Source organism: Acipenser ruthenus, chromosome 14 (assembly GCF_902713425.1).
Source record: "Acipenser ruthenus chromosome 14, fAciRut3.2 maternal haplotype, whole genome shotgun sequence".
In the NCBI taxonomy this organism is placed as follows: Eukaryota; Metazoa; Chordata; class Actinopteri; order Acipenseriformes; family Acipenseridae; genus Acipenser; species Acipenser ruthenus.
The window spans coordinates 2,208,541-2,224,750 of NC_081202.1; the positions used below are offsets into that span (position 1 = coordinate 2,208,541).

Below are 16,210 nucleotides of genomic sequence, written 5' to 3' on the forward strand. Positions count from 1 at the left end.
ACTACAGTCACACACCCCTTTATTCTGCACACAGTCTTTAGGATCTTTGCTTGTATTGTTTACTTTATGTGGAGTATACAGATATGTCACTATAGATGGAACATGGCTGCTCCTACCTTATCACTTCACGTGGCCAGTAGTCTAAAGGTATTGTGCCAGGGACTGTTACAGTACCTGATCAATGGTGACATTTAATCTGTATTTGTAACCGAATGTTCACACATAAGCTGCGTGTAACTGTGTGATCGGGTTCTGCTAGTTTTTGAAGATCGATTTACTACTGCCATAGAACAGTAAAGTGTGGCTAAGATTTCATTTTAATTATGGCGCCTCATTCGTTATAGTGGCTTTAGTTTAGATTGTAACAAATTATCTGATTTCGTATCATTTAAGAATTGATCATACAGAGCTGTATATTGATTATTATTATTTATTATTATTTATTTCTTAGCAGATACCCTTATCCAGGGCGACTTACAATTGTTACAAATTATCACAGTATAAAGTATTGCATTATAAAATATCACATTATAAAATATCACATTACAAAATATTATAATACAGATAAGAGCAGTTATGAAAGTAAATTATAAGAGCAGATTCAACTAAGCAGCTTATATGAGTAAAGTCCAGTAAGAAAACATAGTAAGATAGATGGATGAGAACGATTTCAAATAAGAGCAATTACAAAGAACGTGAGTACGGATACCTATACGAGTGAAATCAAATACAAGATACAGGAAGTAGTTATATTTAAGAGCAGTAGTTGAATGTAGCAAGGTATGGAGCAGTTCAGTGCAAGTACAAGCTGATGCAAGTACTGGCACAACTGAGTGCCATATAGTCCAGTATGGTCAAGAGTTGTGAGGTTTACAGATGCTGTCTGAACAGGTGTGTCTTGAGAAGGCACCAGAAGGAGATCAGGGACTGAGTAGTCCTGATATCCGTGGGTAGGTCGTTCCACTACTGAGGGGCAAGGGTGGAGAAGGAGCGGGCTCTGGAGGCAGGGGATCAGGCACAGCTAGTCTGCTGGAGGTGGAGGAGCGGAGGGGGCGAGAGGGGGTAGCGGTGTAGCATGGGAGAAATGAGGAAGGGAAAAGACAAGGTGAGCAGCAGAGTTTTGGATGAGCTGGAGTGGACGGGTAGCATAGGCAGGGGGGCCGGCCAGAAGGGAGTTGCAGTAGTCAAGGCTGGACAGTATCAGGGCCTGAACTAGGAGCTGCATGGAGTAGTCGGTGAGGAAGGGGCAAATTCTGCATATGTTGTTGAGGAAGAAGCAACAGTAGAGTGCCAGAGTAGAGATGTGCTGAGAATAGGAGAAGGAGGGGTCAAGGGTGGCACCAAAATTCTTGGTGGATGAGGAAGGAGAGAGTGTGGTGGATTCAAGCGGAATAGAGAGATCAGCAGTGGGAGAGGAAGAGGGGGAAGAAAAGGAGGTCTGATTTGGAGAGATTGAGTTTGAGATGATGCGAGTGCGTCCAGGAGGAGATGGCTGAGATATGTGAGGAAATGTCAGTCAGAGGTGGGAAAGGAGAGGAAGATCTGGGCATCATCAGCATAGAAGTGATACGAGAAGCCATGAGAGGAGATGAGGGGACCCAGGGATCTGGTGTAGAGAGAAAACAGGAGGGGTCCCAGGACTGAGCCGTGGGGGACACCTGTCGAAAGAGAGAAGAGGCAGAGGGTGAGCCATGCCAGGACACCCAGTACGTGCACTCGGAGAGGTAGGAGGAGAACCAGGCAAGAGCAGTGCCAGAGAGTCCCAGGTCAGCGAGGGAGGACAGGAGAATAGAGTGGTCAACCATGTCAAAGGCAGCAGAGAGGTCGAGGATAATTAGGACAGAGAGGGAGGCGGCACGAGCAGAGAGCAGAGACGAAGAGGAGCAGTTTCAGTGGAGTATGTGGGGCGAAAGCCAGATTGGAGGGGGTCGAGCAGAGAATGTGTTGACAGAAAAGCAGAGAGCTTTTAGGATGAGGGTGTTGCAGGCTTGTTTGAAAGCAGAGGGGAAACAGCCAGAGAGCAGACAGGTGTTGAGGAGAGAATAAAATGGAGTAGAGCAGGGGCAGCAGCCAGGAAGTGGTGAGTGGGGAGGGGGTCCAGAGCACATGTGGTGGGTTTATGGCTCTGGAAAAGGGAGGAGAGATCCGAGAAGGGCAAGAAGGAGGGTAGAATTAATTGAATCTGTGCTCTAAATGGATAATATTTAATATTTTTCATTATTGCCAATTTTCCAATACAGAGAGCTTTTCTTACTGTGGTCGTATTATCTTCTTCTTGCCTCTTAGTAATATGACCCATTAGACTGGACAGATTGCAAGCAATGAATCCCCACAGAATACAGCGAATGAAATGTTGCATGAAGAAAAGCCCGGAGTCGGGAAGGCTGTTGTGTCACTGCGCTCTGCGTGGTGCAAGAAAAGAACACGATCCTCTGAGTCCCCATCCTTCCCCTGAGTTATCCTGTTATTGCCACGCTCATTGATCTCCAGCAGCAATTATTAATCACTGAACTCTCCCAAGACAATGGCATAGAAATCCAGCAGGAGGCATTTGGCATGGCAGGTGTCCTTCCTGCTCTGGTTTTAAATATGTTGAAAGGAGGGAATTACCTTATAAGCCCTTGATGAAAATATCTACAGGAGTTTCCTTGATATTAAAATATCTAAATCTGTGTTGCTTCTTGATCTATAACAGAGTGATGAAATAGTATTAGGGCTATCATCATCATCATCATCATCATCATCATCATCATCATCATCATCTTCTTCTTCTTCTTCTTCTTCTTCTTCTTCTTCTTCTTCTTCTTCTTTGTATTATTATTATTATAATTGTGTATGGTATGTGTAAATTACAATGTCTCTGAAATGTAAACATATGCTGTGCAAGATAGTTTTATAAATGGATGTGTGTGCCTATCAGGAGACCACTCTCTATCCGAAAGCATCGGGCTCGCCGCACTGTAGTTCCAGGCAGAGCTGTATTAGCTGTAATGTATTGCACCATTGCCAACTGATGGTTCCTGTGGCTTTAATGCGGTCTCCTTGAAATTATCAAACACAAGACATCAGAAACGAAAGCTCATTCCACATTTCATCGGTGAGTCTAAACAAACTTTACATGGGTTTAAATCAAATGTTTTATTGAGGTGTGTGTGTGCGTGTGTGTAGCCTGTGTATGCAGAGACAGCGGGACATCCTTACAAGCCAAATTACACAATGATGCTTCAGAATGAATAGGTAGGAACCACATTTTCTACCGGTTTACTGTTCTGATTTGATAAGGGCAATAATGCAAACGTTCTGTGCTTTGCACAAAGAGAATGACATTTCCTGAACGAATAATGCTGATAAGGTTGCACCAAAATGCGGCATTTATATGTTACAGAATATAATTAACCTACATTGTTTCTTTCATTATGTATTCAGATATCTTTATTTTATGTGCATTTAAAACCGCATCACTTACAGGACGTGTTGTAGGTTTGCAGGATCGTAGCTCTTTAATGTGTCGTTTTTTCCTCCATATTTTTAAACATTGCAAACAAAGGCTATAGACGACTGAGCAGCAGCATGTACTGTACCCTTAATATAATCCGTGGTTAACGGCGCTGCATAGAGAATGTTGGACATCACATTGGTAAAGCCTGACCATTCCCCGAAGAACTGTGCTGTACCCCATCGTGACTCCTTGGCAGAATATTTAGACAATGGACACTTAAATTGCCACGTCAATTTGTGACGGTTTAAGGTTTTGAAAATCACTAAACATGCATGGTTATTACCAATTGTCCATATATAAATCGAAAACTAAACCAACATTAAGAAAAACCCTACTACAGAATAGCCGCTGTGGTGTAGGGTGTTATTATTATTATTATTATTATTATTATTATTATTAGTCGTAGTAGTAGTAGTAGTAGTAGTAGTAGTAGTAGTAGTAGTAGTAGCAGTAGTAGTAGTAGCCGTAGCAGTAGTAGTAGTATTTAACGTTGTTTCTATACATGTTATTCAGCATCGTATTCAATACGTCCATGAGAAAGGATTCATTTTTTACACTTTCTTCCGTCCACTGTTATTGACAGGTCCGTCACAGAAGAAAGCGAGTCCCAGAAGAGATTCTTGGGTTAGAAACTCGATAGGAGGCAGCCGAGCAGGCAGCTGATCCGGCGCGTCTAAAAATAAGCAGCGTACACTCACAGAATACTTCTCCATTGCACGAAAATCAGCGAATAGGAATCAATGTGAACAAATAACCAACGGGATATATACATAAATATAATATATTGTTGTCGAGGTAAGGTTGTATTTTATTTCCTGTATGGTGTCAATAACACAAGGAGCCCTTTTAATTTTAAATATACGTTTTATTGACGTACAGTTAAGATTACAGCCTGCACGCACTTCTTCATAAAGTTGAAGTAATTCACAAAGCCTGGGGTGGGTTTAAGCGTGGGGCAATTTTTAAAAATCTTAAAGCTATATCTGCGTTCAGAAATGTTACATTATTGAGCTATCTGCATGGTTTTGTTTTTATGTCTTGTGTGTGTCACATATCTTGCATTGCCATTGTCATGATGCGCATGCTAACAGTTTTAAATAAAGTCGATGATTCCTCTGTCGTTACTGACTAGGGGTGGACTACACCGTGTTATAAGTTCAATTATTCGTGGCTCAACGTTAGGTTTTTTTTAAGTGTTTATTTTAGAACTTGTAATGCCATTTAATAAGCTGGTGAGAAAGTGCACTTTATTTTACAACAGAGCGTGTCATGTGTGTACACCACCTAAAACAAGCAGCAGCAAATATATGCAGTAGTTTCAAATGGATATGATATACAACGTGTTTCATGCCTGCTTGTACAATATGCAGTTATAAAAGATCCACTAATCTGAATAGTATTTCTTATACCTTGATTTTCATATGTGTTTTAAGAAGTACAGTTCTTACATTGTGAGGTGCTGACTATGTAATATTTAGACTCATATCAAGAGCACACGCTTCCACTGGCTGCAGGTTCACTGAAATCAAAGCTGTGCTGTGGTCCCTCAAACCTGAGTCACCACACAGAATTGCTCTGCAGTGACACATTACTCAAAGTGAACACACCCTAAAGACACATGCGCGGACCAGCACTCTGCTAAGACCATTTTATTCGTTAGTCTTTACTCATAATCATCCGGCTATAGTTAAACCAACAGACCCCTTTATCAAAAATAAGTTGACGATCTGATGATCTCCTTTCTGGAAGAAAACAATAAAGACAAACACGTATTGTTCGAAGAAAAATACAATGATTGTGTTGCCAAGTAATATTTATGGTATAGCTGTATGGTAGTATTTATTACTGTATTAGAAGCAGGGGTGTTATGATACACTAATGTCACGATACCATACATATCACAGTATGCAGGTCGCGGTACAATATGTATCACAATACATGTGATGGTTTTTCGTTTTGTTAATGCCATGAACATAAGATCTTGATTCTTGATTCAAGAACCATTTGGTGAACTGCAATGAGCTACGTTGTGCTTTTGGTCTGTGTATCACGATACAAACGATACATACCTCAATTATGATATGATACATCATGTAAATAAAGTATCACACTGAATTGATGCAGTCTAATGTACCTGTACCACCAAGTGGTGTGTTTGGTTGAGCAGTCAGTTTGTAAATGTGGGGTTTGTTTGTAACTCTGAGGATGTTTGGGATGTGGTTGGTTGAGCAGTCAGTTTGTAAGTGTGGGGTTGTTTGTAACTCTGAGGATGTTTGGGATGTGGTTGGTTTAGCAGTCAGTTTGTAAGTGTGGGGTTGTTTGTAACTCTGAGGATGTTTGGGATGTGGTTGGTTGAGCAGTCAGTTTGTAAGTGTGGGGTTGTTTGTAACTCTGAGGATGTTTGGGATGTGGTTGGTTGAGCAGTCAGTTTGTAAGTGTGGGGTTTGTTTGTAACTCTGAGGATGTTTGGGATGTGTTTGGTTTAGCAGTCAGTTTGTAAGTGTGGGGTTTGTTTGTAACTCTGAGGATGTTTGGGATATGGGTTCTGTTGCTGAATTAGTGCTCATTGCTAACCAGGCCCAGACATGCATGTTTTATACTGTGGTTGAGCACCTGAGCAGCTGTTGTTCTCTTCCCTCTAATTGTACTCTTGTTCCCCCCATGCCAGGCCTTCCAGAGCTGAACAGGAGTCATGCCTCTCTCGTTCTGTGGTAACGATAATGCTTCAGCCTACAGTGTGGACGATGGGGTCTTGGACAATGGCTGTTTTGTTGATGCTCTCAACCTGGTCCCCCATGTCTTCCTGCTGTTCATCACTTTCCCCATATTGTTCATCGGTATGTAAATGAACTTCCTTTCGCTCTTGAAAGAATTGTTCAGGTAATGCTCCAAAACCAACCCTGTCCCTTATTAAAGTACATTAGGTAATTCCTCCATAATTAGGACAAAGTAACAATTCCAAACTCACCCTAAGCCTACTGGTGTGGATCACATTACAGGAACGGCTTGAGCTGTCAGTCCCATTAAAGGGCATTCTGCCCAGGAGAAAGTGTCTTCCGACACGAGACCAGGAAGAAGGAAATGGATAAAATACATTTTTGACTTATTTCGGGAAAAACTTCTTGTTCAAAGGCTAGTTTAAGCAATGCTTTGAAAGGCGAGGTAATCTGCATTTTATAATAATGCAACTTTTTTTATTTTCCTGCTTACAGTAAATTCTGATTGCCTTATGCACTCAGCGCCAGCAGGCAGACTTACAGTTTCCTACAGTTGTGCTCTGTTTTGTCCAGGCATATCAGTCCTTATTAAAATCACAGAGACTTTGCTGTAGAATATGACATTCACACAGTCTTCGTTGCATTGTATTTTGATGAGAGAACGCACTATTGTGAAAAGTCTATCTTTGTTTTCTTGATCAAGCTGCACTGTATTAACCCTCTTTAGGGTACTAGTATTGTGAGCACTTAATATACTATTCATGGACTGAAGCCATGCTACTTAGAGTCACAACTGAGCCACATACAGTGCTTCCATATGCAGCAATACCATATTACAGATAAAGCCATCAGTACCAGTATTTAGTAACGCACCCTTTTTGAAAAAGTGTTACCAGTTCGTGCTCTGATAAGGTGATAATATTGCTAATATAGGGGAAAACAATTGATTTTAAAACTTTGTTTCACACTCCTTTAAACCAGAACTAATATTTCCAACATATTTCGCAGATAAGTCCGACACATCTGAGCGGTGCTTTGAAAACACACTGACGTTGTAGATAAGTCCTACAGGTCTGAGCAGTGCTTTGAAAACACACTGACGTTGTAGATAAGTCCTACAGGTCTGAGCAGTGCTTTGAAAACACACTGACGTTGTAGATAAGTCCTACAGGTCTGAGCGGTGCTTTGAAAACACACTGACGTTGTTTTGTGTTCTTCGCCCAGGCTGGGGGAGTCAGAGCTCTAAGGTCCAGATCCATCACAACACCTGGTTACACTTCCCGGGACACAACATGAGGTGGATCCTAACATTTACACTTCTGTTCGTCCATGTGTGTGAAACAGCTGAAGGTATCGTTTCTGATGGGTGAGTCACATAATTATTATTATTTGTTTATTTATTAAACACCTTTATCCAAGGCAACTTACAGAGACTTGGGTGTTTGAACTATGCATCAGCTGCAGAGTCACTTACAACTACGTCTCACCCGAAAGATGGAGCACAAGGAGGTTAAGTGACTTGCTCAGGGTCACACAGTGAATCAGTGAGTGAGCTGGGATTTAAACCGGGGACCTCTTGGTTACAAGCCTTTTTCTTTAACCACCGGACCACACAGAATCTGTGTTCTTTTTGCTTTGCTTCCTGGGATGGAACCTTGTTTATGCAGTACCATGGTACACACCTAGCAAAGTTTAATGTTCAGTATCTTCTATTCATGGCATTTGTATTGATTTGGAAGTAGGTAACCTAAGTCATATCAAAGACCACTTTGCATTGAGATCGTATACTTTTGAACTACTATTCCATCTTTCCTTTTAGGTATATGAAATCCCGCCACCTGCACCTTTTCCTGCCTGCGTTCATGGGGTTCATAGCTTCCACTACATCTGTTGTCTACTATCACAACATCGAAACCTCCAACTTCCCCAAGCTGCTCCTGGGTAAGTGAATGGCGTGCTGGGCTCTTCAGTGAGTGCGTGTGCTGAGCATGGCAGGGTGTGATGTGTCAGGCATGTGAAACCTGAGAACTGCGTCCAGATACATGATCAGCACGCCCAGGAGCAGGTGTGCATATTTCAAATCCAATTCATTCCTATTGTGTTGTGATTATTTTGCCGGCCAATCATCAGTCAGTGTTGTTTTCTGTTCATTCTTTGCCACACACCAGAATGCTCTACAGATGCTGTTTGCACGATTGTTCTTATTTTTTTTGAGAGGTTCTCTGTTTGAAATTTCGCTAATGAAAAGACTGTAATGCGTTCCAATTATGAAAAACAAAGTGTACCGTTAGACAGGATGTATTTTATTCCATGTGTTAGTTAATGCACATTCTAATACACAGTGTTACAGTTGGGTTTTTATTTTAGATTCTAATTGATAATTAATCATAAAACAACTGCGATCCAAAAAAAAAAAAAAACTTTATTTTAAAACATAAGAAACGTGACCAAGGGACCATCAGTGCTCATCCAGTTCCTGGTAGCCGATTGATCTCAAAACTTTGTCAAGTCAAGTCTTAAAGGATCCCAATTATTCAGCATAACAAAAATGGCTAGGTAACCTATTCCATAAACTCAGCACAGTTTCAAAAGTCCTGAAGAACTGGAATGGATTGGAAGAACCACAAGTGAGTACCACTGCTTTAGAACCACATTGGGTTTTTCTTTATAGTTTTGTTATCCCAGATAATCTGATCTTAGCGTGGCGACGAGGTGTCTCAGTCAGTCAGCATTAGCTTTAATATTATCATTACCGCCCCCGCCGCCCCTGCCCTGATTTAGTGAATCGTCTGGTTCCTTTCTTGTTGTTTTCTGTCACAGCCGCCCAGTTGAATTCGCAGTCGTTTATCTGTGAATGATGTTTGTCCTTCGTGTTCCACAGCCCTGTTTATCTACTGGGTGCTGGCGTTTATCACGAAGACCATCAAGCTGGTGAAGTACTACGAGCACAACTTTGGGATCCAGCACCTGAGGTTCTGCATCACAGCCATGCTGGTCATTCTGTATGGACTGCTGATGGCAGTGGAGATCAATGTGATCAGGGTCAGGGTAAGTCTGAGGCAGAGTGTTTCATGTACACATGCTGTGCGGAACTGAAGACTGTAGTGATAGACGGGATCGAGGTATGCTTAAAGCATTGCTTATCACAGGCTAAAGAGTTTTCGTTGTCTGACTGTCCATGAAGGCTTTCTAGCTCCGTTGAGTCCTTGCTATTTGCAATCACAGCAGAACTGACATAGTGAAGTCCCGCTGGAAATGTATGAAGGATAACATACACACTATACAGGGTGCTATACAAATGTGAACCCTTTGCACTTTGCTTCTTGCTCCTAACCCAGTTAAAGGATGCTTTTCATAAAATAAAGTGCTGCATTCTTCTGTTTTTAATATTATCCCATCTATAGTTGGAACGCGTCGTAGCCCGTCCTACCCGTTGTTTTTGTTCAGGGTAGCTTTTTAAAGTTTTTTTTACAATTCTAAAACAAACTGGAACCCTAAGACTAATCACTAGCTCCTCAGTCACATGTGTGAGTTGTTTATTTCTAGTTGTATAACTTTATTGGCTGTGTTGCGCTGATGACACTTTGGACTTAAGAGCTTTGGCTTTCAATTCCCTGAGAATTCTATTTGAACGTTATGGCAACTTATATTAAAAAGTACAAAATGATAAATCAAACAACAACTGTGTTAAAAGTAACTGCAGTTTTGTTGTCATGTTTTGCAGTGTTGTTATTAAATGCAGTTGACACGGTTATCATAGTTTTTGTTATTTTGTCCTGTTTTTAAAAGCCGCTGTAAGGATAGCGGCACCGTAATTCTAATTGAATGCCAGGGTTAGTGACGGCGTGACCACCCTGTATTGTCTATGTTAAAAAACAGTTCCGCGCCTGTGAAATGTTGAACCAAGCTGAGGCAGTTCCTAATGCTTTCAGTTGTACCTGTCTGATCTGAGCTGAGGCAGTTCCTAACACTTTCAGTTGTACCTGTCTGATCCGAGCTGAGGCAGTTCCTAATGTTTTCAGTTGTACCTGTCTGATCCGAGCTGAGGCAGTTCCTAACTCTTTCATTTGTACCTGTCTGATCCGAGCTGAGGCAGTTCCTACTGCTTTCAGTTGTACCTGTCTGATCCGAGCTGAGGCAGTTCCTAACACTTTCAGTTGTACCTGTCTGATCTGAGCTGAGGCAGTTCCTAACTCTTTCAGTTGTACCTGTCTGATCCGAGCTGAGGCAGTTCCTAATGTTTTCAGTTGTACCTGTCTGATCCGAGCTGAGGCAGTTCCTAACGCTTACAGTTGTACCTGTCTGATCCGAGCTGAGGCAGTTCCTAACTCTTTCAGTTGTACCTGTCTGATCCGAGCTGAGGCAGTTCCTAACTCTTTCATTTGTACCTGTCTGATCCGAGCTGAGGCAGTTCCTAACTCTTTCAGTTGTACCTGTCTGATCCGAGCTGAGGCAGTTCCTAACGCTTACAGTTGTACCTGTCTGATCCGAGCTGAGGCAGTTCCTAACTCTTTCAGTTGTACCTGTCTGATCCGAGCTGAGGCAGTTCCTACTGCTTTCAGTTGTACCTGTCTGATCCGAGCTGAGGCAGTTCCTAACTCTTTCATTTGTACCAGTCTGATCCGAGCTGAGGCAGTTCCTAACGCTTTCATTTGTACCAGTCTGATCCGAGCTGAGGCAGTTCCTAACTCTTTCATTTGTACCAGTCTGATCCGAGCTGAGGCAGTTCCTAACGCTTTCATTTGTACCAGTCTGATCCGAGCTGAGGCAGTTCCTAACTCTTTCAGTTGTACCTGTCTGATCCGAGCTGAGGCAGTTCCTAACGCTTTCATTTGTACCTGTCTTTTTTCCAGAGGTATGTCTTTTTTGCAAACCCTCAGAAAGTAAAGCCCCCAGAGGACCTGCAAGATTTGGGCGTCAGATTCTTGCAGCCGTTTGTAAATTTACTGTCCAAGGCCACGTACTGGTGGATGAACCCGCTGATCATCGGCGCGCACAAGAGGCCGATTGACCTGAAGAAGATCGGGAAACTGCCCATTGCGATGAGGGCTTTGACTAACTACATACGCCTGAAGGACGCCTATGAGGAGCAAAGGGTTAGTCACGCATGGACTGTGCCTGAGTTAAACCTTGCTGAGGTGTGTTTGGTGCTTGGTGTCAGGAGGCTAGGTGCCACCATTCACATTTGACTGGAGTTTATTTACTTTTATTGGGCTCCCCCTGTATAACGCTGTAGTTGGGGAAACTCTGCTACTGTAGGTGTGTTCTGTCTTATAATGATAATGACTGGTGAACTGATATTATCGGACAAATGGGAGCCATGATGACCATCCCATCGGCTCTGTATGAAAGAATTCAAAACCAGCAAACAGCTCCATATCCAAGGAGAGTCAAGGTCTAGTAGGATACTCATCAATCACTAAAAATACTTAATGAAAAAGACAAGTAATTGATAAACTGAAAACTCACTATTTTAATAATTAGCTTCTATATATATAGGTTTGAAAGGAGGTACAAATTCAGTGTACAAAAATGAAAAACATTAAAAGGCTCTTTTTGTTTATTCATAAATAAGTGCAAAACAAAATGGATTTCATGAATCACTCATCTCAGAATGTACAGCAATGCAGCTTGAATCTGTGCTTGTGGCTGAATGATGCTCAGGATTGTGAGTTCTCAAGGCTGGTGAGTGTATTCTCTTACTGTCCTGTCTGCTGTCTGTTGATTGAATCTGTGCTTGTGGAAGATTGATGCTCAGGATTGTGAGTTCTCAAGGCTGGTGAGTGTATTCTCTTACTGTCCTGTCTGCTGTCTGTTGATTGAATCTGTGCTTGTGGAAGATTGATGCTCAGGATTGTGAGTTCTCAAGGCTGGTGAGTGTATTCTCTTACTGTCCTGTCTGCTGTCTGTTGATTGAATCTGTGCTTGTGGCAGATTGATGCTCAGGCTTGTGAGTTCTCAAGGCTGGTGAGTGTATTCTCTTACTGTCCTGTCTGCTGTCTGTTGATTGAATCTGTGCTTGTGGCAGATTGATGCTCAGGCTTGTGAGTTCTCAAGGCTGGTGAGTGTATTCTCTTACTGTCCTGTCTGCTGTCTGTTGATTGAATCTGTGCTTGTGGCTGAATGATGCTCAGGATTGTGAGTTCTCAAGGCTGGTGAGTGTATTCTCTTACTGTCCTGTCTGCTGTCTGTTGATTGAATCTGTGCTTGTGGCTGAATGATGCACAGGCTTGTGAGTTCTCAAGGCTGGTGAGTGTATTCTCTTACTGTCCTGTCTGCTGTCTGTTGATTGAATCTGTGCTTGTGGCTGAATGATGCTCAGGATTGTGAGTTCTCAAGGCTGGTGAGTGTATTCTCTTACTGTCCTGTCTGCTGTCTGTTGATTGAATCTGTGCTTGTGGAAGATTGATGCTCAGGATTGTGAGTTCTCAAGGCTGGTGAGTGTATTCTCTTACTGTCCTGTCTGCTGTCTGTTGATTGAATCTGTGCTTGTGGCTGAATGATGCTCAGGATTGTGAGTTCTCAAGGCTGGTGAGTGTATTCTCTTACTGTCCTGTCTGCTGTCTGTTGATTGAATCTGTGCTTGTGGCTGAATGATGCTCAGGATTGTGAGTTCTCAAGGCTGGTGAGTGTATTCTCTTACTGTCCTGTCTGCTGTCTGTTGATTGAATCTGTGCTTGTGGAAGATTGATGCTCAGGATTGTGAGTTCTCAAGGCTGGTGAGTGTATTCTCTTACTGTCCTGTCTGCTGTCTGTTGATTGAATCTGTGCTTGTGGAAGATTGATGCTCAGGATTGTGAGTTCTCAAGGCTGGTGAGTGTATTCTCTTACTGTCCTGTCTGCTGTCTGTTGATTGAATCTGTGCTTGTGGAAGATTGATGCTCAGGATTGTGAGTTCTCAAGGCTAGTGAGTGTGTTCTCTTACTGTCCTGTCTGCTGTCTGTTGATTGAATCTGTGCTTGTGGCAGATTGATGCTCAGGCTTGTGAGTTCTCAAGGCTGGTGAGTGTATTCTCTTACTGTCCTGTCTGCTGTCTGTTGATTGAATCTGTGCTTGTGGAAGATTGATGCTCAGGATTGTGAGTTCTCAAGGCTGGTGAGTGTGTTCTCTTACTGTCCTGTCTGCTGTCTGTTGATTGAATCTGTGCTTGTGGCTGAATGATGCACAGGCTTGTGAGTTCTCAAGGCTAGTGAGTGTGTTCTCTTACTGTCCTGTCTGCTGTCTGTTGATTGAATCTGTGCTTGTGGAAGATTGATGCACAGGCTTGTGAGTTCTCAAGGCTAGTGAGTGTGTTCTCTTACTGTCCTGTCTGCTGTCTGTTGATTGAATCTGTGCTTGTGGAAGATTGATGCACAGGCTTGTGAGTTCTCAAGGCTAGTGAGTGTGTTCTCTTACTGTCCTGTCTGCTGTCTGTTGATTGAATCTGTGCTTGTGGCAGATTGATGCACAGGCTTGTGAGTTCTCAAGGCTAGTGAGTGTGTTCTCTTACTGTCCTGTCTGCTGTCTGTTGATTGAATCTGTGCTTGTGGCAGATTGATGCACAGGCTTGTGAGTTCTCAAGGCTAGTGAGTGTATTCTCTTACTGTCCTGTCTGCTGTCTGTTGATTGAATCTGTGCTTGTGGAAGATTGATGCTCAGGATTGTGAGTTCTCAAGGCTGGTGAGTGTATTCTCTTACTGTCCTGTCTGCTGTCTGTTGATTGAATCTGTGCTTGTGGAAGATTGATGCTCAGGATTGTGAGTTCTCAAGGCTGGTGAGTGTATTCTCTTACTGTCCTGTCTGCTGTCTGTTGATTGAATCTGTGCTTGTGGCTGATTGATGCTCAGGATTGTGAGTTCTCAAGGCTGGTGAGTGTATTCTCTTACTGTCCTGTCTGCTGTCTGTTGATTGAATCTGTGCTTGTAGCAGATTGATGCTCAGGCTTGTGAGTTCTCAAGGCTGGTGAGTGTATTCTCTTACTGTCCTGTCTGCTGTCTGTTGATTGAATCTGTGCTTGTGGCTGAATGATGCTCAGGATTGTGAGTTCTCAAGGCTGGTGAGTGTATTCTCTTACTGTCCTGTCTGCTGTCTGTTGATTGAATCTGTGCTTGTGGCAGATTGATGCTCAGGCTTGTGAGTTCTCAAGGCTGGTGAGTGTATTCTCTTACTGTCCTGTCTGCTGTCTGTTGATTGAATCTGTGCTTGTGGCTGAATGATGCACAGGCTTGTGAGTTCTCAAGGCTGGTGAGTGTATTCTCTTACTGTCCTGTCTGCTGTCTGTTGATTGAATCTGTGCTTGTGGAAGATTGATGCTCAGGATTGTGAGTTCTCAAGGCTGGTGAGTGTATTCTCTTACTGTCCTGTCTGCTGTCTGTTGATTGAATCTGTGCTTGTGGAAGATTGATGCTCAGGATTGTGAGTTCTCAAGGCTGGTGAGTGTATTCTCTTACTGTCCTGTCTGCTGTCTGTTGATTGAATCTGTGCTTGTGGCTGAATGATGCACAGGCTTGTGAGTTCTCAAGGCTGGTGAGTGTATTCTCTTACTGTCCTGTCTGCTGTCTGTTGATTGAATCTGTGCTTGTGGAAGATTGATGCTCAGGATTGTGAGTTCTCAAGGCTGGTGAGTGTATTCTCTTACTGTCCTGTCTGCTGTCTGTTGATTGAATCTGTGCTTGTGGCTGAATGATGCTCAGGATTGTGAGTTCTCAAGGCTGGTGAGTGTATTCTCTTACTGTCCTGTCTGCTGTCTGTTGATTGAATCTGTGCTTGTAGCAGATTGATGCTCAGGATTGTGAGTTCTCAAGGCTGGTGAGTGTATTCTCTTACTGTCCTGTCTGCTGTCTGTTGATTGAATCTGTGCTTGTAGCAGATTGATGCTCAGGATTGTGAGTTCTCAAGGCTGGTGAGTGTATTCTCTTACTGTCCTGTCTGCTGTCTGTTGATTGAATCTGTGCTTGTGGAAGATTGATGCTCAGGATTGTGAGTTCTCAAGGCTGGTGAGTGTATTCTCTTACTGTCCTGTCTGCTGTCTGTTGATTGAATCTGTGCTTGTGGAAGATTGATGCTCAGGATTGTGAGTTCTCAAGGCTGGTGAGTGTATTCTCTTACTGTCCTGTCTGCTGTCTGTTGATTGAATCTGTGCTTGTGGAAGATTGATGCTCAGGATTGTGAGTTCTCAAGGCTAGTGAGTGTGTTCTCTTACTGTCCTGTCTGCTGTCTGTTGATTGAATCTGTGCTTGTGGCTGAATGATGCTCAGGCTTGTGAGTTCTCAAGGCTGGTGAGTGTATTCTCTTACTGTCCTGTCTGCTGTCTGTTGATTGAATCTGTGCTTGTGGAAGATTGATGCTCAGGATTGTGAGTTCTCAAGGCTGGTGAGTGTGTTCTCTTACTGTCCTGTCTGCTGTCTGTTGATTGAATCTGTGCTTGTGGAAGATTGATGCTCAGGCTTGTGAGTTCTCAAGGCTAGTGAGTGTGTTCTCTTACTGTCCTGTCTGCTGTCTGTTGATTGAATCTGTGCTTGTGGCAGATTGATGCTCAGGATTGTGAGTTCTCAAGGCTGGTGAGTGTATTCTCTTACTGTCCTGTCTGCTGTCTGTTGATTGAATCTGTGCTTGTGGCTGAATGATGCACAGGCTTGTGAGTTCTCAATGCTGGTGAGTGTATTCTCTTACTGTCCTGTCTGCTGTCTGTTGATTGAATCTGTGCTTGTGGCAGATTGATGCACAGGCTTGTGAGTTCTCAAGGCTAGTGAGTGTGTTCTCTTACTGTCCTATCTGCTGTCTGTTGTTAGAAGATGGTGGCAGACCAGGCTGACAAGAGCCCGTCTATCTGGAGGTCCATGTACCATGCGTTCGGGAGGCCCATCCTCCTTAGCAGCACCTTCCGCTACCTGGCCGACCTGCTGGGCTTCGCTGGACCGCTCTGCATCTACTGCATCCTCATGCGGCTCGGCGGCAGGAACAGCCCCGAGAGCAGCGAGCAGAAGAACGTCACGGTACGTATTCCTATTGTGCA

The 16,210-nt window shown here is 43.1% G+C and overlaps 1 protein-coding gene across 10 annotated transcripts in view; it reads left to right on the top strand.

Moving 5' to 3' along the window:
- The first annotated feature begins 2,920 nt into the window (after positions 1 to 2,920).
- The window catches only part of LOC117419805 (ATP-binding cassette sub-family C member 9-like), a 75,761-nt gene continuing 62,471 nt past the window's right edge, over positions 2,921 to 16,210 (top strand). For 3 of the 10 annotated variants that reach the window (XM_058985542.1, XM_058985546.1, XM_058985550.1), the window contains exons 1-8: positions 2,922 to 3,097; positions 4,083 to 4,294; positions 6,168 to 6,336; positions 7,441 to 7,582; positions 8,036 to 8,157; positions 9,098 to 9,264; positions 11,070 to 11,312; positions 15,987 to 16,190. In XM_058985542.1, the coding sequence (XP_058841525.1) occupies positions 6,192 to 6,336; positions 7,441 to 7,582; positions 8,036 to 8,157; positions 9,098 to 9,264; positions 11,070 to 11,312; positions 15,987 to 16,190 (1,023 nt within the window). In that variant the 5' untranslated portion in view covers positions 2,922 to 3,097; positions 4,083 to 4,294; positions 6,168 to 6,191. Of the gene's footprint in view, positions 3,098 to 4,082; positions 4,295 to 6,167; positions 6,337 to 7,440; positions 7,583 to 8,035; positions 8,158 to 9,097; positions 9,265 to 11,069; positions 11,313 to 15,986; positions 16,191 to 16,210 lie in introns of all 10 variants that reach the window. The other 7 variants (XM_058985545.1, XM_058985548.1, XM_058985551.1 and 4 more) reach the window with 5 other exon arrangements.